This window comes from Bicyclus anynana, chromosome 7 (assembly GCF_947172395.1).
Source record: "Bicyclus anynana chromosome 7, ilBicAnyn1.1, whole genome shotgun sequence".
Taxonomy (NCBI): Eukaryota; Metazoa; Arthropoda; class Insecta; order Lepidoptera; family Nymphalidae; genus Bicyclus; species Bicyclus anynana.
In genome coordinates, this window is record NC_069089.1 from 936,968 (window position 1) to 959,039 (window position 22,072).

At 36.1% G+C, this 22,072-nt stretch overlaps 1 protein-coding gene across 1 annotated transcript; it reads left to right on the forward strand.

Annotated features, from left to right (window-relative positions):
• The first annotated feature begins 1,261 nt into the window (after positions 1–1,261).
• On the forward strand, positions 1,262–20,631 carry LOC112045090 (phosphatidate cytidylyltransferase, photoreceptor-specific). The gene is made up of 10 exons (XM_024081156.2): positions 1,262–1,462; positions 1,544–1,668; positions 2,179–2,275; positions 3,359–3,535; positions 7,228–7,420; positions 15,172–15,338; positions 15,894–16,046; positions 16,885–17,013; positions 18,562–18,696; positions 19,469–20,631. The coding sequence occupies exons 1-10, from the start codon at positions 1,388–1,390 to the stop codon at positions 19,559–19,561; spliced, it is 1,344 nt and encodes a 447-aa protein (XP_023936924.2). The 5' UTR covers positions 1,262–1,387; the 3' UTR covers positions 19,562–20,631.
• Positions 20,632–22,072: the final 1,441 nt, after the last annotated feature.

Consider the following 22,072-nt stretch of genomic DNA (forward strand, 5'->3'; position numbering starts at 1 on the left):
GAAATAATAAGATTTACTTATATAATAAAATTGCTAATTTTTTTTAGAATCGGGTGTTCCGCCCCTCTACTAGTAAACGGTTGTTTACGGATACGTGAAAAATGCACAGAAGTATAATGAAATTAACAGGAAAACTATCACTGTTTAAAATTTAAAGAGTTGTAGTTGATCAATTAAAAAGCCATCATTCTAAGTCGGCATTGTAAACGTACAATTGCGAATACTTATATAGCGCGTAGCTTGACACGCACTTGGGTGACGTTTTGATTTATGATTTTCTAAAAATAATATTATTTTTAGAAAAATATAAATCAAATTGTAAAACTACCTACATGTCTCTTTATTTGCATTTTACATAATTAACAATTATACAATCAACGTTTAAAAAGGTTTTCAGCATGTAGTACGACTAAATTGAACTGAAGTTAATGGAGGAAGGTATTAACTTAGAAACCGTAAAATTTCGGCTAGCATATATTGCGTTATTTTAATGAGCCTTGATGTCCACTGTCACCGTGTAAATCATATGTGGGCAATAACCAGCCCACTGTAATATTTGATCTGGCCCGCGAGACTTGGTTAAAGACGTGGAATTGTGCGATTTTTACAAATAATACCTAGAAGAAGACAATGTTAAAAAATCGGTTGTTTGTAAAGTCGGTTTACTGGCGATAGCTGAACGTGACAACGTCATAAGAAAATAATGATGGAATGGTTGCATTTTTCAAAAGAAACTGTTAGTTTTTCTAAAATACTGTTTAATAATCTTTATAGACCAGAATATACTTCACTTGTAAAAAAAGTTGGCAGCCCTTGTTGGCTCCCCAGCGAGGGACCGAAACATTACGTTATTTTTTTTTGAGTGTGCAGCCGGCTCCATCGAATTGTACTACCGAATACAATTGTAATATTTTTGACGTTGTAACGTCAAAAATATTAAAATGCACTACTTTTAATCGCGGCCCGCGAATATATTTGCATGATAACTTTTGGCTCAGAACATATCAAAGGTTGCCCGTACCTGCTGTAGAGTATTTCGTAATATTTACGGGACACAGGATATATATATAAAAATTAATATAATAAATATTTTATTAAAATAAAAACTTAATGATATAAAACAAGTTTTTCATTCTGTTTTTTTTATTAATGTTTAAATTACTCCAAAAACCGGTATAAGTAAAATGCTAGATGCCGTATCTGAATATTATGTTTTTTTAGTTCCTGGCAACTACTAAAAAAACAAGTATTGATTTTTCGTTTGACAGCTTTGAAGAGCTTGCTTCAAAAGGAAAACATCGACTTCAGTTTTGTACACTTTTTAATTAAAAAATTAATTACTGCTGTGTTTACCTGATAAAAAGTATAGATTTCAGCGTCTGTGAATATGAGTGAACTACGGCATCGGCGTGGTGACGGGGACGGGAATGAAAAAGCTGAAAACGCAGGCGAATCTGATCATGTAAAAAAATTCAATTATTTGTGATAAAAAACCTGTTTTTTTTTTAATTTATGCGTTGTTAATAGTTTGGTGGTTTGTTAGGTGGATTCCGAGGAGGAAAAGGTTTTAGAAGAGAAATATGTGGATGAGCTTGCGAAGTCGCTACCTCAAGGTACCGATAAAACGCCCGAGTTACTGGATTCCGCTCTTTCGGGATTATCTTCGCGGTAAGTGATATGTTTGTTTTTAAAAGTTTAGCAACTTGAAGTCATTAGTTATATTGTAAATTTAAGTGAATTATAAATATTCTGAGAGTATCTTTTCATAAACCTGTTCCAGTTTTGTTTTCTGGATAAATTATGTTCACATCCTAGCATCAAACGACGTACGCTGTTAACCTTTGTCCTTCACACTAAGATATTTCATGCTTCTGGTCCCACTGGTACTGTCGTTAGTATCTGATAAACCTAAGCCTGTCAAAATGTTATAAAAAATAATAAACAGGTGTAAGCTCAGCATGAATGTCTATAGTAGAGAGGTAATAGAGCAAGTATATTGATTGATTTTGTTCTTAATACCAGGTTATCGCAAATTTCTCAGTTCATTATTTTCTGAAACCTATTTAATTCTTAAAATTTCAAAACAGTTTATGTGAATAAGCAAATATTTTTGTACAATATCCATTTAAAAAGTTACAGGAGTCACAGAGAGTATTACAAATGTTTATTGATTTTTAGATGGAGAAATTGGGTAATACGAGGCATATTTACCTGGCTGATGATTGGAGGATTCTGCTTACTGATCTACGGCGGACCCTTGGCTCTAATGATTACTGTAAAGTATTGTTTAGATTTCATATTAAATTAAAAACAATAATATCTGTAACACCAAAGTTTATATTATTCATCATCATCATCATCATCATCATATCAGCCGATAGAGGTCCACTGCAGGACATAGGCCTTTTGTAGGGACTGCCAAACTTCACGATACTGAGCCGCCTGCATCCAGCGAATCCCTGCGACTCCCTTGATGTCGTCAGTCCACCTGGTGGGGGGTCGGCCAACACTGCACTTACTAGTGCGGGGTCGCCATTCCAGCACTTTGGGACCCCAACGTCCATCGGCTCTTCGAACTATGTGCCCTGCCCATTGCCACTTCAGCTTCGCAACTCGTTGAGCTATGTCGGTGACTTTGGTTCTTCTGCGGCTCTCCTCATTTCTGATTTGCATTTATATTATTAGGCACATTTAATCTATAGATAATTTAATGATATTAATTATGGCGATGGTCATATTATTTCATAAAGTGGTTCCATTTAAATTTTAAACTAAATAAACCATTTTGAAATGATCTTACAATATCATCCAAGAAAGCATTATCACTAAACTTCTGTTCTATTCACAGTAATTTAATTATTATAAAGTAAGTATTGTATTCCACAATAGTCCCACAGAGGGAAGGTTTTACTGTTATGCTATTTGTATTACAAATAGTAAAGATTTGTTTGTTTGCATTGTATAGGCTCAAAATCTACTGAACTAATTTGAAAAATTCTTACTGAATACTATTTGGAAAGTATAGACTATCCCCGGGTGCTATAGGCTATATTTTATCCCCATATTTCTACAAAAACAGGAACTATGTAGTAAAACTGTCACATCTGCTTTTGTATTTTATCAACATTTAAAAAAAAAGAGTCTGGCATACTCTGACCTAATATTACATTAGTTATAGTCGTGTTTCATAATCAATTAATATGAATAACACTCACGATAGTTTAAATTCTAAAATAAATGAAAGAATTTAAAAATAAAGTAATGTAATATGTAATATTTACATTTTTTTTTTACTTTAAAAGTAATGTTTTATGAATTAACCTAGAGTGTACATTGTACAATACATTGTATTCAACAGGTACTCTGCGTACAAGTGAAATGCTTTGAAGAGATCATCAACATTGGCTATGCAGTGTACCGAGTGCATGGCCTGCCGTGGTTCCGATCTCTCTCGTGGTACTTCCTGCTGACTTCCAACTACTTCTTCTACGGAGAGAACCTGATTGATTACTTTGGAGTAGTGATAAACAGAACAGTGAGTATAAATAACAAGTTTATGAAATTTTTAATAAAATTACTAGCGGACCTGGCCAAGCTTCGCTTTGACTCATTCCATTCATAATGAAAATAATTGTGCAAACAACTCTGTTGTAACCAATGCTTGTTTGCAATCATGCCTGATGGTATAAGTGATGGTGCTACTTAGGTGGAATGTGGTTGTCTCATCTTCATCATCCCATATTCGTCTCACTGCTGAGCTCGAGTCTCCTCTCAGAATGAGAGGGGTAAGGCCAATAGTCCACCAAGCTGGCCCAATGCGGATTGGCAGACTTCACACACGCAAAGAATAAAGATAATTCTCTAGAATGCAGGTTTCCTCACAATGTTTTCCTTCACCAATGGAGATACGTAATATTTAATTTCTTAAAATGCACACAACTGAAAAGTTGGAGGTGCATGCCCCGGACTAGATTCGAACCCACACCCTCCGGAATTGGAGGCAGAGGTCATACCCACTGGGCTATGACGGCACGGCTCACGGCTGTGCTTGTCTATAAGGTGCCTATTCAGTTTTGACTTGTTGGATTGATTCCCATGTTGTAAGTGGTAGGAAAAATAGATAACTGAGTTGAGAGTGAGCTGTTTGTCACTAAAAATAATTTGTCAGATAAAATTCATTCTATTATTTATAATATTTTTGGAATACCTGTCATAATCAATAAAAATCTATATCTATAAAACTTGGTTTTAGATTCAAGGTTGCCAACATTTTATTTTTTAAGTAACAAAATAAATTCAGATTTACTTGAAATTTTTGATTTTTCAGTCTTGTTAATATTCTTGTATTTTTTCATTTATCCCTTTACTATAATAGCAAACAAAACAATAAAATAGGTATATTAAAAGCGGCCATATTGTTTTTAGGTGATGGTGTATTAAATTATATAATAGTATTAAATGTGATATAAATGCTTGGCAACCCTGAATGCAATGTCCTATCCATCATCTTTGAAAATTTGATTGATGATTGATATGATATCTTATTAGTTATAAGAAAATCACAGCTCGGAAGGTTTATTCTGAATTTGTGAATAACTAAATTTCACGCGTACAAACTCATGGGCGTCCGCTAGTCCTAAATATTTTATATGATCACTAGCTGATGCCGCCCCGGATCACCGGTTCGGGTTTTGGCGGGTGGGAGGCTTTGGCCGTGGCTAGTTACCGACAAAGACGTACTGCCAAGCGATTTAGCGTTCCGGTACGATGTCATGTAGAAACCGAAAGGGGTGTGGATCCCCATCCTCCTCCTAACAAGTTAGCCCGCTTAAATCTTAGATTGCATCATCACTTACAATCAGGTGAGATTGTAGTCAAGGGCTAACTTGTAAAGAATGAAAAAAAACCCCCGTTTTTTCCGTACCCGTAGTAATACGGGGATACTAAATTATAGCCTATTGCCTCCTCGATAAATAGGCTATCTAACACCGAAATAATTTTTCAATTCCAGTAGTTCCTAATATTAGCGCGTTCAAGCAAACAACAAACTCTTCAGCTTTATAATATTAGTGTAGATTGTGCGTTGTATCATTAAAATGTTACAATGCACAATCATAAAATTTAAGTAAATAATTTACAAAACATCGAATTTGAACGGAATGCACGATGTTTACGAAAACGTAAGGTTATGCAAACACGATACGTGTAAGTCTTACCTACGTTAAGGTTATCGGATGTAGCGCAAATCCCTCTAATTGGTTTAACCTCGATCCACTACTACCAAATTTGACAAAACATGTAGACTTCAGATTGATGTTGATTTAATAATTAACTTAGTTATTATTACTTAATTAATGTATCAATTAATTTAAATATAACAATCATTCATTTATATTTCAATGAAATTATTTAATTGAAGTCTACACAACAACACTAATAAGTCATGCATTCGATCCTAGATATCCCTGGGGACATGATTTCTCATGTTATCCATCCATCCATCTAATATATCAATAAACTACCCTTGAAACCAAAAACCAACCTCCTCCTCCCAAAGCCACCATTGTCTAAGGTTGCTTTTGTAAAATCATTTATTTTAAGTAAATTGTACTTTTTACAAAGAACTTTTGCAACACCAGCTTTGTTGGTAATGTAAACCTTTCGGCCTTTCCTGGTTTAACTGGTTTAACTGGTAGTAGAGTAGTGACTCTACCACCAGTTAGGACGGCAGGAAAATAAGGATATTCCATAATGGATGTAGGTCACGAGTCTTGTATCCCATGGGAAATGAATGATGGAATTTGATGTGATACTTATTTAGGTCATATCAAGCTAATAGTAATGCCATTTAGTAAATTAATGTATGGTTACTAGATGCGGTGACATGGGAATTCGGTTTTGTTTTTATTAAAGAAAATGCCTGCTTATGATTACAAAGACATAGTATCAGCTTTTGGTCTGCCTATTGGTGAAAATTTTATGAAAATCCGTTTAGCTGTTTCGGAGATTAGCGACAGATCGAAATGCGTATGAAGAACTAGCGAACGCCCGCGACTTCGTCCGCCCTTAGGCCTCCTTAATCCGACCCTATCGCAAAATCCGTTCTTAAAGGACCTCTACGGTTTTCGAGTTTTCTTGATGAATGACCTTTCGCATTTATAATATATTAAGACGTAAATAAAAAGTATGCGTAAATAATGCATCTTATACTTAAGCGGATAAAGTTTCTGTTTGTCGCCGATAGCTTATTGGTTGTTTGCGTAACTGTACTAGCCAATAGGGGACTAAGCGCACATAAGTCAAAGCGAAGCTTGACTGGGTCCTAATAGGTTATAAACTATCTGAATGCCAAATTTCATCCAAATCCATTTAGCGAATTTTGCCTGAATGAGTAAGAAACATTAAAATTTTTACATATCAGTACAATTAGTTAGTTTGTATTTGCATATTTGTTTACTTAATAGCTAGTTTAATGTGTTGTAAATTGTAGGTAGTAAAATTTCAACATAAACTTAGCAATTATAAATGAAATCTAACCAAAACGGAATAGAATAAAGTTTCTTTTTGATTGAAACAATTGAGGTATTAAATAAAAGTATAAAAATGGAAATATGCATGAGGTATAGAACTATTTTTGATATTCATAATATTTGATGGATGATTCTATGGAAAGGTAACTGACATATTTTATCATTTAAAATATTTGTATTAATAAAAAAACATAAGTAATACGTATAACATAATTACCTATACATTATTAATCGAATCGGTAAAATGTTAAGGACATCACTAAATAAAGTCTGTTAAAAGTGAAATAAGTAAGTAATTGGTCCTATACGAATAATAATTTTAGATTACTTAAGTAATAAAATTTATGGCTGGTGGGAGGCTTTGGCCGTGGCTAGTTACCACCCTACGGGCAAAGCGTACCGCCAAGCGATTTAGCGTTCCGGTACGATGTGTAGAAACCGAAAGGGGTGTGGATTTTCATCCTACTCCTTAGTTTAGTTAGCCCGTTTCTATCTTAGATTGCATCTTCACTTATCATCAGCTGAGATTGTAGTCAAGGGCTAACTTGTGAAGAATAAAAAAAATAAAAGTAACATAACTGTTAGGTATTGTTGTGGTTCCATTGTTCATTGTTATTTAAGTACTTATTGTTTTTTATTTTTTTTATCCTACAAATACCACATTGATGTCCAGAACTGAATCAATATTCCTTTCCAGGACTACCTCCGTTTCCTGGTGACGTACCATCGGTTCATCTCGTTCTGTCTGTACTGCGTCGGGTTCGTGTGGTTCGTGCTGTCGCTCGTGAAGCGCTACTACATGCGGCAGTTCAGCCTGTTCGCGTGGACGCACGTGGCGCTCCTCATCGTGGTCACGCAGAGCTACCTCATCATACAGAATATATTTGAAGGTCAGTCAAGTACAAGATAGGTAAACCATCTACTTGTTTGATTGACACATCTACATAACATATTTGAAGTTTGGTTCATTAAGTAAAGTGTAGTTATAATCCCTATTGGTATATACAAAATGCACAGCTTGCCCTGAGGACTCATTACATTTTTGGAGAAGATTTTTTTTTGTAAAAAATGTGTATTGCCTTCCCTAGTTTTCCTTATTTATATACGCTTCTGCAACCTATACGATATATACATGTATAGGTACCTGAGTCGCTTAAACCACAGCCCGCGGCATGCGACCTGCAAAATGAAAGAATAATAAAAATCTAAAAAGTTTTGCTGTCCTCCAATCGATTTTTAGTGTCCCTTAAAACTAAATACATTATGCTCAACAGCATAGTCTGAGAAGCCAACAACGACCACCTATGAGTGTGATAATACGTCTAGACATCAGAGTTTACCTAAACGACCTTACAGCCTCGAATAATCGCGCAATAATGGACACCTACATCACACTACAGGCACCTACAAGTATATAGATAAGGCGTTGTGACACATTATCGCCGCGTGGACACTGTCAGGGCCGTGGTCGAAGCCATTCAAGCGTCTGTCACTAACTAGGTCAGGCGTAGATAGGTAGGAAACACGGGGGAGGGGACGCGCTCATTTGTACGGAGATAGATAGACCTGCCCGCACGCTATTTATATCTCTGGAATCGAGGAAATCGGAGAATTGCTCGCCTTGCGAACGCTGCACTAACATTTATGGTATGATTGTATAGGTTTCCGTATTTAATACGTTCTCCAAGGAGAGATTGTAGCCGAGAATTCTTCGTATGGCATATAGATAAAATAGAAAAAATAATAGATAAAAGTATCTACTCATAATTATTATCAGTCTATGTTAATAACCTACTTACTACAGGGTCTGTTGTCCTTCCATATAGTGGAGGAATTTTGGAACTTAGATCCACCATGCAGTTCTAATGCGAGTTAGCGTGTTTAGGGTGATTCGACTCGATAACGGTTATTTAGTTGCTGAAAGTGTACGAGGTAAAGTTTCCTGGACCGAACCACATTCGTGTTCTCCGATGACACTACAAAATTCTCAACTCCTTGAGTTCCTTGTGAAAATTTCTTGCAAAAGTAAAGTTCAATATTTCATAGCTTGTATGAATATAATGACAAAATTTTTGTTAAAAGGCATGTCCCGTTTGCCTTTTTAAGGTAACAACAGTGGGATGGTTTCATATGTTTTTTCTAATTGAGGTCTGTTAGGGCATTGTGTGAATGAGAATAGTTTTGACGCCCGTGACCGTAGTCTGAATTCACGCCTGGGTAACCTCAGAAATCGAGGTGCAAGCAAACTTTATGAAATTAATTTACTTGCCAGGGTTTACAACAGGTTTGACCTTGTAATATGACGTAAAATATGCACATAATGATGACGATGACATGATTAGAACAAAACTTTTCCAATTTAGATTGGCTACGCTATAATTTTCTCACGCTGATTATATTACAGGTCAGTGACTCCCGATAGCGGCTTATGAAATTATGGCACTGATAATAGTGTGATAACTCGGGTCGGTATTTAATTGATTATTTAGTTGTAGGTGTCACATCAGGAAGACAACGAGGTTTTAAACGATTAGATAAAGATAAAGAACACGATAAAACAAAGTGGAGGCCGAAATTTTAAAAGAAAGGCCTCGGGCTCACTGAAGCGCTTCGGTTGCGTTTTGACTTTAGCGTTTACGTCATTTGAACCGACGCATCCTGTGAATGCAACCGCGGAACAAATTTAATTAGTTAAAAAGGAATACAAATGAGTAATATCGAAAAATAACATATAACTCCCCCCACAACTGATACAAATCTATACTAATATTATAAAGCTGAAGAGTTTGTTTGATTAAACGCGCTCATCTCAGGAACTATTGGTCCGATTTGAAATATTCTTTCAGTGGTAGATAGCCCATTTATCGAGGAAGGCTATAGGTTATACATTATCCCCATATTTCTACGGGAACGGGAACCACGCGAGTGAAACCGCGCGGCGTCAGCTAGTCTAATAATATTTATTTTTTGAAATCTTACATAAGCTATATAATATAATAACTATATATATAATAACTCTCTTTCGGCAGTGGGATAAAAATGGTATATTTTGACCTCCACAAGCCAAAAAAACCATAAGAAGACACCACGAAATTTAAATACTTACGAAATACTCGTATCTCTAAAATTTTAACGTGCGAGATATTATAAACACAGCGTACTCAGTAAACAATGGTTTATTATTAGACGCCATATGATTTTATCCTCCTGCGCTGTTCTGCAGACATTCATTGTTAAAATGCCGCTCTACATTCTTGTGCGAATTGTACGTGCAACTAGCAAAACATGAGAGTAAAATAGTATCAGGTATTCTTCGCAGTTTAGTGTCGCATTCACACTTCGTTCTACGCGTACGACGCGGATGGGAGTATGAACCATATAAACAATGGAATTTGCGTAATAATAACCTAGTTACTATCAATCTTAGTGCGTAATGGGAGTTTTCAATATTTTCATACTGTTACTATCGCGTTGACGTAAACGCGAATTTATATGGAATTGAAACAGTTGTGCAGTAGTGCCACTGGATGGCGCTGTTTCAATTCCTTAGAAATTTGCGTTTACGTTAACGCGATAGTATCAGTATCAAACTGCCACTAGGCCCTCTGTTCTTTCATGCATGTTTTCTCTACTTTTTTATTACTTTTTGTTTTAATACAAGCGTGCTGTAACAGCAAAATCCATCTATACCAAACCAAGCAAGTAGCGCAGACGCAAAATTGTGGGAATGTCGAATTATTAGCGAGCATCGCAATTCGCGGCGCAATTCTGCGTGGTTCGCGTGGAGAATTTGCACTACAGTCCGTAGGATGGTGCGGATGACAGTTAGTTTCACTCATGAAAGTTTGCCGCGATTCACGATAATAGTACGTATTATGAACGTCATACAGGCGACTGTCACCGCACCCATGCTGTCTGAAGAACACTTTAGAATAGAACAATTCGCAAATGTCACAATTCGCGCCGAGAATATGACGAGACCTTAGTATAAATCTGATTCCCTGTCAGTTTGACGTCACATTTCTATGCTGTATTGTGTCTGAAAATGGAGCGTGTCGAATAGCGAATGTGCATATCTTATGTTAGTTATACGGTGGTGTTAATGTTCTGGATGCTTTAGTAATTCTTGATGACATAGGATTTCGTTGATATTTGTAAAGATACTAATATTATAAAGAGGAAAAATTTGATTTTTTGTTCGTTTGCATGAAATAGGCTCCGAAACTACCCTATTTGAAAAATGGAAATAATGCTTTCCATCCTCATTATAAGAGTAACTAAGCTATTATTAATAGGAATGCTATATAATCATACGTACTCGGACCAATTACCTCAGGACCTGCTTCGCTAGACGTTAAAAATGTGGATGATGACCTCAGATACATCTTAATATGTTCGTTTCCCTCCAACTTACTAGTGACTTTACAATAACTGAATGTTGATAGAGCCATTACCTAAATATTTTTCTGTGTTGGAGCAAAGCAATCGGTGTAAGTACGAGTAGGTATTGAATATATTGCGAGATAGCATTATTTTGGTAAAACAAAAATGTTTTTATTTTCGAGTCGCAGTTTCTTAAAATACTGTCTACCTATATACTTACTTAATCGGAATATCTCAATATAAAATTAATCAAAATCGGTTTACCAAAATCGGTTCAGGCGTGAAAAGCTAACAGACAGATAGACTGATTTACTTTCACATTTATAATATTAAGTAAGTAAAGTTAGTGATTGAAATTGATGGCGAGGTATTGTTTCATGCAAGTTTTTTGGGTCAAATCAATTGAGCAAAGTCATCGTAGTTTGTATCGATAGATAAGAAAATGATTTGTCTGCTTACTTTATATCAATAAAACAAACATTCTTTATATCAATAAAACAATTAGATTAATAAAAATTTAAAAAATATAGATAAAAACCACAACCAAGTTAACGTCATAACTTTCGGAGCTACAGGGATTTAAAGGGTCAGATTTGCGGCGGATACATAAAATCAATATATTCAAACCTGGTCATCATCCCAATTATCCGGCCTCAATAATATGATCCGAGTAGGTATATTAAAGTGGGCGAATAATGGGGATGATGACTAGGTTTGAATATATTGATTTTTATGATACATTCGGGTAAATAGGGTCAATGTTAACTAATTTATACATAAAAAGCAAAGATTGTCTGGATATTTGCAAAATAAATGAGATTATAAAATTTCAAAAACTATTAAAAAAAATTTATCGTAATTAGATGAAAATTCATACAGTTTTAGCTTCCTTACATTAAATGTGACATTTTTTAATATATGAACTATAGAGATAAACTCACAAATAACAAAGATATTAGTAATTTTGTTTGCACTCGCATACAAATCTAACGATCATTACATTGCCTATGACGTCATTTTTTCGAGCCATTTTGTATGAGGCGTTTTTCAGGGATCCGAGGCAGCGCCGCAAATCTGACTCTTTAAATCCCTGTAGCTCCGAAAGTAATGATTGCAGATACCCTGTTACTTTTACAAAATTGCTTTACTATTAGTATACTCTTAATTTATATACAATTTAAAAAACTGTCATCATCCCTATTGTGTCTCTGAGTAAATTACGAAAATTTAAAAATGTCAGACAACTGACCGACTTTTACGTGGGTATTTGTTATTCAATAAAGGGTGGAAAATTAGGCAAAGATATTGATTATAGTGTGGGGTACCACATATAGGCTACTTTTCATTCCGAAATTCTAAAGTAGGTATTGAATCTGAGTATTAAATCAAATAATCAAGGCATTATATTTTTGATTTTAGCTTTTATTTCTTACATACATTTTGTTTACTTTGACCTGTATCGGATCAATATTCCATTCACCGTGCTGCTCTCACTTCTATATTTATAGAATACAGCGTCCCATTCATGTCGATACTTGAATGCTCGTCACTTACTTTGTGCCCGTATTTCAATAGCTTTCATCGGTTCTACGAAAGCAGATTTCTATTATAGTTGAAATTCCTGTAAGACGGTATTATATATAGCATTTGCAATGTTTTATATTATAAATTACTAGCAGACATTCGCTACTACGTCCGCATGGAAATTTGTGACCTTTAAACAATAAACAGACTTTCACACAAAGGAGAATGCCTACCGGCCCATACAACATAGGCCCTGGGGACCCAGGTATACCCTCGTATACCCTCGGTACCAGATCCTACCCTCGTAAAGTACTAGCGGACGCCCGCAACTTCTTCCACGTGGAATTTAGTTTTTCACCAACCCCTCGGGAACCATGGATTTTTCCGGCATAAAAAGTATGTGTTAATCCAGGCTATAATATATCTTAATACCAAATTTCAACTAATTCGGTTCAGTAATCGAGGCGTGAAAGAGGAACAAACATACTTACACACTTACACACAAACTTTCGCCTTTATAATATTAGTGTGATAGTGTGATGTAACATGGAGATGATAATATGATGTATAAATATAAGGATCTGGTTAAATAATTGCTTTAAAGTACGTTTTTTTATGAAAAAAAACAACAACTCTTCTTCTTGCTCAATAAGATTGCCGGTATACCACAGCGGCGAAGTAACATTTCATACTGTATTGTTGTTTTTCTATTTCCTGTTAACAAAGATCTTGTTGGGGACAAATTAAAGATGAATTTTATACATATATGACCAACATTCCCATTTCCTGCCAACTAGTTGGGAATGTATTAGGAGTGGGTAAGACAATAGTCCAGCGGGGCGGGGATCGAACCACCACCCCTCGGTGATGAGTCCAGTCGCTTTACCGTTGAGCTATTGAGGCTATGAAGGTACATTGGGCTGCAACACGAGGTCCGAGTCTTAAAGGAGACGCCCTTAGATCCTTTACTCTCGCTCATCTTCGTCCAGCCTTCGAGTGCCATAAAGCTAAGCTTCTATGCTCTCCCCAACCTCCCGGTGACGCCGCTGAGTTCCCACTAAAGCAATTACACAATCAGGAAAAAAACGAAGAAACAAAACGCAGAGCTGTCGATATTTCAGCTTGCTAACTTCATTGTTCTTCGTAGATATCCCTGTATCTATACTAAGATTATAAAGCTGAAGAGTTTGTTTGTTTGTCTGATTGAACGCGCTAATCTCAGGAACTACTGGTCGGATTTGAAAAATTAATTCTGTGTTAGATAGCCCATTTATCAAGTAAGGCTATAGGCTATATTATCCCCGTATTCCTACGGGAAAGGGAACCACGCGGCTGAAACTGTCAGCTAGTTTAAAATATTCTTATCTCAAATGAACATTGAAATGATAGTTTTGCTGCAAAAATACATACAACTATAAAAACTTGGTGAACTTTGATCAACGACCATATTAATTTTCTTTTCACATCATAATGTTATTTCTAGCGGAATGATGTTTTATGTGATACCTACATTGACAAAGCAATTTTTCAAGGGCAGAGTGTAATAGCGTTATTAAAACTAGTTTTGTTGTAATTACTCGTTGAATGACAACCATCAATTTTATGCTATTTTTACTTAAAATGTAAAATAATTTACATACAATGTCGTTTCAAGTGAACCAATCGCAATTTGAATGTTTTAATATTCAAGGAGCCAATAATAAATTAGGTTTTTACTCAGCGTCGGTTGTTCTGTTTTGTTGAAATAAATATTATTAAGTACGTCGCCTACAAACCTGGGTATATCTATCTCCATTATAAATTTCAGCAAAATCGGTTCAGTATTTGCGGCTTGGAGCAACAAACAAACACTTACAAACACACACACACATACTTGCAATCGCGCCTCATAAGTGAAGGTGTGTGGAAAGCGTTTGCCTGGAATGTGCCTGTTCCCCCTTGCCTTAAATACTCGTATATAGGTTTTTTTTAATGTAGGTGATTAGGGAAAACGGAATTTTGAACGCATTCCAGATCTTTGCTGTTTGCATGAGGAATGAGGAATTAAACCGCTTATCTCTGGATAATCGATTTTGAAAATTCTTTTACCACTAGATAGCCACATTATTTATGAGTGTCATAGGCTATATTTAATCTTCAAATACTCATGGGAACGGGAACTATGTCGGATGAAAATCACAGGGAGTCGGCTAGTGTTCTCATCTCTACATATTCCAACTACATATTAGAGATCCAACTACATATTATCGACAGCCATACAATATTTTAACACGCATATATTAGCTTCACTTGTAACTAACTATGTATGTAAGAAGTTTTAATTTGACCCACTTCCCGGTCTTCGATTAGGATGAAATATTGCACGAGTTCTGATGACACTATATGACTAGCTAAGAAACGTCATTATCATATAAATTCAATATGGCGGACTGGCTGTTTGAAATCCACCCCCATGATACGGATATCAAATGAAAGGGTTTAGTGTCAGGAATACAAAAAAATAGTCACGTGACTTAAATCCAATATGGTGGACGTCTAAGATGGCGGACAGGCTATTTGAAATGCACCCCATGATATGGGTATCAAGCGTGTTTTTTAGTTTTTTAAATTATTCATGCTATTTACCCTACAAACAGCATTGGAGATTAATCAGATAAAGTGCGCTATCTATGGTCACTGGACCTTCAAGACTGTTTTTGTTTAGAGGACTTTCAATCTACTATTTATATTTCAGGTCTCATCTGGTTCATAGTGCCGGTGTCTATGATCATCTGCAATGACGTCATGGCGTACGTATTCGGTTTCTTCTTCGGCAAGACTCCACTCATCAAGCTCAGCCCCAAGAAGACGTGGGAGGGATTCATCGGTGGTGGTTTTTCTACCGTTGTGTTTGGACTTGTGGTATGTTGTTTTTGTTTTCAATATAGTGACATTAGCTTTTTTGATTTTATGCAGGCATTCTATACGTACATTAAGAAAAAACATCTATATAATGTACTTTTTTGATGGAGAGAGAAAGGAAAATGGTCTGCCTGATTATTCTCACATAATTGGATGGTAAAATTAAGCATGCCATTAGTTTCACGGAGGAGCTCTGTTGTAGACCTAAAATTGTTGATAAAAAAGTGCATCAATATATTATTGGATTTCTTGCTTAAAAGAAAATCTAACTATCATTTTGGGATTAGAAAGTTATAAATTTTGATATTGATCGCTACAATCATTATTATCATATCAATCCGGCCTACTCCATAAGCATAATGAATCCAAGTTCCAGATCCTCTTTTGTAAGGAAGAGAGGGAACCATAGGACTCATAATGACATAATCAGAATGGGCACAAGGCAGATCATTCTGCAACATGTGCTTAGCAGATTAAGTGTTGCTCCGTTATAGGCCATGGTTTTCAAAGATCAGGTTCCTTCAACTGTTATATTACGATATTTTTCCCATCCAGATCTCATACATGATGTCCCAGTACCCGTACCTGGTGTGCCCCATCGAGTACTCGGAGTCCCTGGGCCGCATGACCATGGACTGCGAGCCGTCCGTGCTGTTCCGCCTGCAGGACTACACGCCGCCGCAGTTCGTGCAGCCCATCATGAAAGTGGTATGATAACTCATCATCATCATCATCATTATCATCATTATCATAATCATCCGATGGAATAAGTCTTTGGTAAGGATCTCCGTGTCCGATAGAGCCGTGATAGCCCAGTGGATATGACCTCTGCCTCCGATTCCGGAAGGTGTGGGTTCGTTGTGTGCTTTTTAAGAAATTAAATATCACGTGTCTCAAACGGTGAAGGAAAAACATCGTGAGGAAACCCGCATGCCAGAGAATTTTATTAATTCTCTGCGTGTGTGAAGTCTGGGGCCAGCGTGGTGGACTATTGGCCTGACCCCTCTCAATCTGAGAGGAGACTCGAGCTCAGCAGTGAGCCGAATATGGGTTGATAATGATGAAGGATCTCCGTACACCACGGCCACGAGCTGCCAGCATCCAGTGGCTTTCTGCAATTCGCTTGATGTCCTCGGTCCTCCCAGTAGGGGATCGACCAACACTTCCAGTGCTATTCCAACACCTTGGAACACTAACGTCCATCGGCTTTTATGTAGGTCTGATGATTTCTGATTCGATCATTCAGAGGTACTCCGAGCTTTACTCGCTTTATCGCTCGCTGCGTGACTCTAAGCCTTCTTGTAACAGCGGCAGAGAATATTGATTATTAAATATCGCTGTCACTTTCGTTGCGCTGGAACGAAATTTGTCTATGGGTCGACGTTTGTATATCTCTCGTCTCAGGATATATCTTGGTACGCATCCTAAGTGTTCTAATGCACATTTACACACTTTTTAACCGACTTTCAAAAAGGAGGAGGTTCTACGTTCAGCTGTATGTATGTTTTTTTTTTAATTTTAAGGTATAAAAACGTTTGACTTGCAGTTTGGTCGCGAGAAGTTCAACATGTACCCTTTCATGATCCACTCGCTGGCGCTGAGCATCTTCAGCTCTGTCATCGGGCCGTTCGGCGGGTTCTTCGCTTCGGGCTTCAAGCGAGCTTTTAAGATCAAGGTTAGTTAGGATGATAATCCATCAGTCTTTTAAAATCAAGGTTAGTTGTTGTGGCAGCACCGGCTAGTTACCGCCATACCGACACGAAATTTAGTTCCGGTATGACACCGCGTAGAAATTGTCAGGGTGTGGGTAGTATTAACTTGTATCTCTTCTTTCTCTTGTAAGTAAGCTGGCTTCTATTTTACACTACGTCGTCACTACACATTATAGCTTGGCAAGTTCGTTGATGACACTCCCATGACGAGGGGAAAATACTGCGCGGCTATGAAGTCGTGCGCGCGGGGCATCGCTACCCCCCTCCCGGCCCGCGCGGACCATCGGGAGTGTTACGAACGATTTTGCCAAGCTTTTAGCCAAGCAAGGTTAGATTGCAGTCAAGGGCTTACTTGTCATTGAATAAATATTTTCTTTTTATTCTTCTAGTACCCATAAAAAGATAAATACAATACAAATATCCCGTTATTTATATTCATTGAATACAAAGTTGTTTATTATAATGAAGTTTTTTACCGCAGCTGCAATCTTTTTTGCACTAAATTTAGAAAAACAAAGCATAAAAACAACAATAATAACGTTTTCTCTAACAATGTCAGGTGAGTGAAATGTTTGAACAATTGCCAATTCTCACTAAACTTTTATACAAAAGTGCAGCACATTTGTAAATGTAGCAAAATATCTAATTGCTTCTGTTTTTGTTATCAAAGAATATTTTTCTAGTGTAACCTTAACATTTAATCTTTTTTTGGTTGACCTTGTAAAAAAATTCGATTTCCATAATTCTTGGAAAGCTTCTGGTTAATAAAAGATACCAAAATGGAACAAATTAGATAATGTCCAAGTTTTAGAACCCTTTGGAATTATTGGCATGCCAATCTTAGCCTTAAAGAATAAACCATGTTTTGGTCTGCAAAAAACATATTTGATAATTATTCAATTCATTAAGCTGAATATTAACTAGTTTTGTCTTGTTTGTAAAAGATGACAAATTGTATTCAATCAAAGAAAAACTAGCGTCCGCGATAGACAAGTTAAAACAAGAGTATACTTAATTTAACCTAAGTTTTGCTATCAGAAAGCGGAATTTAAAAGCATGGTAGTAAGTAGCCAAGAACAAAACTACTCTAGTAATGTCCGGTCGCTCAGAGATAGCGTTTCTGAAAGGTCGAAAAATTTTGAACTGGCGTACAAGGTTGTTGAACTGTTTGTCTTTGTAGTTATGAGACCAAAAAACGAGGCATTTGTAATTGAATATGTTTGTCCCTGCCTCACGGCCTGTCAGAAACGCAATCTCTGAGCAGCCAGACTTTTATCGGTATTTCCTACATACATACATCTTAGTCGTTGACCGGTTTTGCAGTTATTGATAACTACGGCGAAATCGAAAATTATCATTGAAAGCTAAAGTCAAACGTCGACAAGACGAGGCCGACGTTCTCAAAAACTTAAAAGTAAATCCAAAAATGTTACAACAGGATTAACAAATATTGCAGATTACTGTCTTTGGTTTACATTGAAGTAATTATTACCTGTTTTTCAACTGTCCAGGACTTCGGCGACGTGATCCCCGGGCACGGCGGCATCATGGACCGCTTCGACTGCCAGTTCCTCATGGCCACGTTCGTGAACGTGTACATCACCAGCTTCATCCGCACCGCCACGCCGCAGAAGCTGCTGCAGCAGGTCACTTGTTTGTAACATGCGTTATAAAGTAGATTGTTAAAGGGAAAGAAAAGGGGCTAAAAGATCCATTATCTACGAGGTATTTTTAGCACGAGCCGTAAGGCGAGGGCCGCTGAATAAAAACCGAGCTTATAATGGGTTTAGCCCCACGTGTTACACTCTGCTTTTCACTACGATTGCGAGAAAATTAAATATTTCAATACAGTATTCAATCTTTAAATTTAAATTATTATTGCAGACAAAGTCAAATAAAAAAAAATTACCACAATAGACAAGAACGCTGCATTTCATTATACACACTTATACAGTTTGGCAACTTTGTTTGCAATACTCCCGATGGTTCGCGCGGGCCGGGGGGTGTGTAGCGATGAATGAAAACCCCACGACTGATGCACCTCACTTCCCCGCACGCACGATTTCACACCCGCGCGGTCTTTCCCCCCGTCGCCCGCATATCATGGGAGTGTCATCAACGAACTGGCCAGACTATACACACACGCAAACTTTTGCCTTAATAATATTAGTGATACTCGCATATACCTTTACTAGCTGATGCCGCGCGGCTTCACCCGCGTGGTTCCCGTTCCCGTGGGAATACCGGGATAATATAGCCTATAGCCTTCCTCGATAAATAGGCTATCTAACACTGAAATAATTTTTCATATCGGACCAGTAGTTCCTGAGATTAGCGCGTTCAAACAAACAAACAAACAAACTCTTCAGCTTTATTATATTAGTATAGATTTAAATGTATATTTTATATTTTTCACAGGTATACAACTTGAAGCCCGAACAACAGTTGCAGTTGTTCTACGCGCTGAAGGAATCGCTGGAAAATAGAAACATCCTGAACATGGTACCATAGAGGAAATAGACAAATGCAGGTACATGTTGGTGTATTTATTGAATTGACGTTAACCGAAATTGTAAGTGTAGTTTCACACTTGACAAGATGCCGCAGCGGTTTTGCGTGCCCTGTTTAAAGTCCCAAAAAATGTAGCAATTTTACAGCTCTGTATTTCAGTTGTTTTTCGCTTTCAAATGTTCTTAATTTTTGGGTGCATTTGTTTTTATTAGGATAAGTAAATTGGTAAGTCCAATCCTTTTTTATTATGTAAATCTGAAAGTATGTTACAGTGTTCGTGAAGTCGTGTATCTTTTTATGTAAGTTTATTTGTGATATCATATTTCTATGCATTTCACACAGCGTACAATTATGGCTAAAGTATTTTATTTTATTTCTTTATTTAAAAAAAAATAAATGATTTCTAAAAAAAAGTTGAAAAAAAGTGATGATACATCTTAATTTGTTCGTTTCCCACCAAGTTAATAGTGACTTTAATAACAGGATATTCTTAGAACCAACCCCTTTAGATTTTTCTGTGTTTTAAAGCAATATTTGGAAAAATCTGGGTGGTTTGTAAAATAGCAAAATTATTTTTTTGTTGGTCAAAGCATGGTTCGTTTTCTCCGACATAATTAACTGCTGTGTTAATAATTTTCCCACCGATCGCGTTTTTTAAATCGCAGCGTATTTTCTTTTGAGTGTGTTACTACACTTAGGTTAGACATATCCCATACTGTTTATTAAGAACAGGCGTATAATTTTATTCTAGTCCTATTTTATTGTGACTCATTTTCTTTAATTCATTACATCTTTGTAATCTGTTTGATGAAACAATATTTAATTTAATATTAAAAAAATCTGTAGTAATTAAGAATTACAAATTGAAAGAAATTAATTTAGTGTATTTAATTTACTTCAATTTGTTATTTTAATGTGGTTTTTATAATTTCATTGTCTTCTAAAATTTTAAATTAGATTGCTTGTCCTTTAGAAAATGGGTGTATTAGAATAAAGCATGTTATTATATAAATAAAAATCTTCTCTGTGTCCCATAAGTGGTACGTCTCAAAATACAGAACAGAGTAAAATTTCGTTTTATTTTGTAAAACTATAAATGAATACTGTATACTCGAATTTCTTTTTCATGTGCGTTAATCTTATGTATGATATTATTTCTATTGTATTAATTATTTTTATGAATTTTAATATTTTAAATTATTTTTAGTAACATTACTTTTTAATGTTACCAGTTACAAAGTTCACGACAAACGTTTGTAATATTTTTGAGACATTGATATGAACTTTGAAAGCGATTTGCTTGCTTCTTCGTTTCTTATAAGTATACGCATTATGCATGACTAGTATATGGAACTCTCCCGAAGTCAGTGTTTCCTAATTCTTACAAACTGGCCATATTTAAAATGATAATGAATAGGCAAATCTTCTAGGCAAGCGCGTTCCACATTAAGCACATTTACACTCACCATCAGGTAAGATTGTGGTCAAGTGCGAGCTTATTTCATATAATATAAAAAAAAACATTACTAAAGTAACGACGACTTACGAGTAAGTCTACTTTTGGTAACTTTACCATCCTGCAAAGTGTGGAATTGCCGTCTGTTGGTTCAGCATGCGTCAATGACATATTTCGTGAAGATTATAAGACATACTGTCGACCAATACCGCACAATTGAAAATATCGGTCCCTATTTCGTTGCGATGTGACCAAAGATAGTATTATTTTTGATGCGCTTATATTGGTCGATATTTATCTTTTTCTCTTGACAAAATATTTCGTGGCGCGAAAAATTATCGAGACAGTTTTGTCCCATTTCAAGAGATATTTGTGCAAAAAGTGGCACCAATACTAAAAATTGTCTATTTTTCTCTTTTGTCCGTGGGGGCCGGGAGATTAATATCTTGTCAATTTTCTTCGTTAAATTGTAATTGGATCAAACAGGGATGCTTTGCATTTGTTTCTATATTTTAGACTGAAAAATGACTGTCAAATTGTGTGCTAAATAATTCTAATGATTCAGCTTTTCCATTCATTTTCATACAATTGCGAGTTGATACTATTTTTGTATTGTATTTTACTTATAATCCAGACACCGATTCATACATTTTGTATATAAGATTTATGTGAACTCTTTAATATTATAGTTACTATGTAAAATAGCGTATATATACTTTACTCGAAAATTAGTTATTAATGCATAATAATAATTGTTTACGGGTTTTGTTTTGAGTATTTGTTGTCTTTAGGCAAAACGCTTATATGAGTCCTCGACCGCAAAATTCAGAAGTAGGTTTGGGGGTCCTAACCCCCTTTCGTCATCGACAGAGGAATATATACCTCTGTCTACCCTCTGTCATACCTTACACCACTGTACCAAGTGGTCGAGGACTCTACTGTTCGCGGTATAGTAAATATTCGTTTTGTCCAAGTTAATAAAACTTGGCGATAGACGAGTTATACTAATGTAATGGGTAAAAGAGGTATTAGTTTGCCGAAGTTATGTGCATATG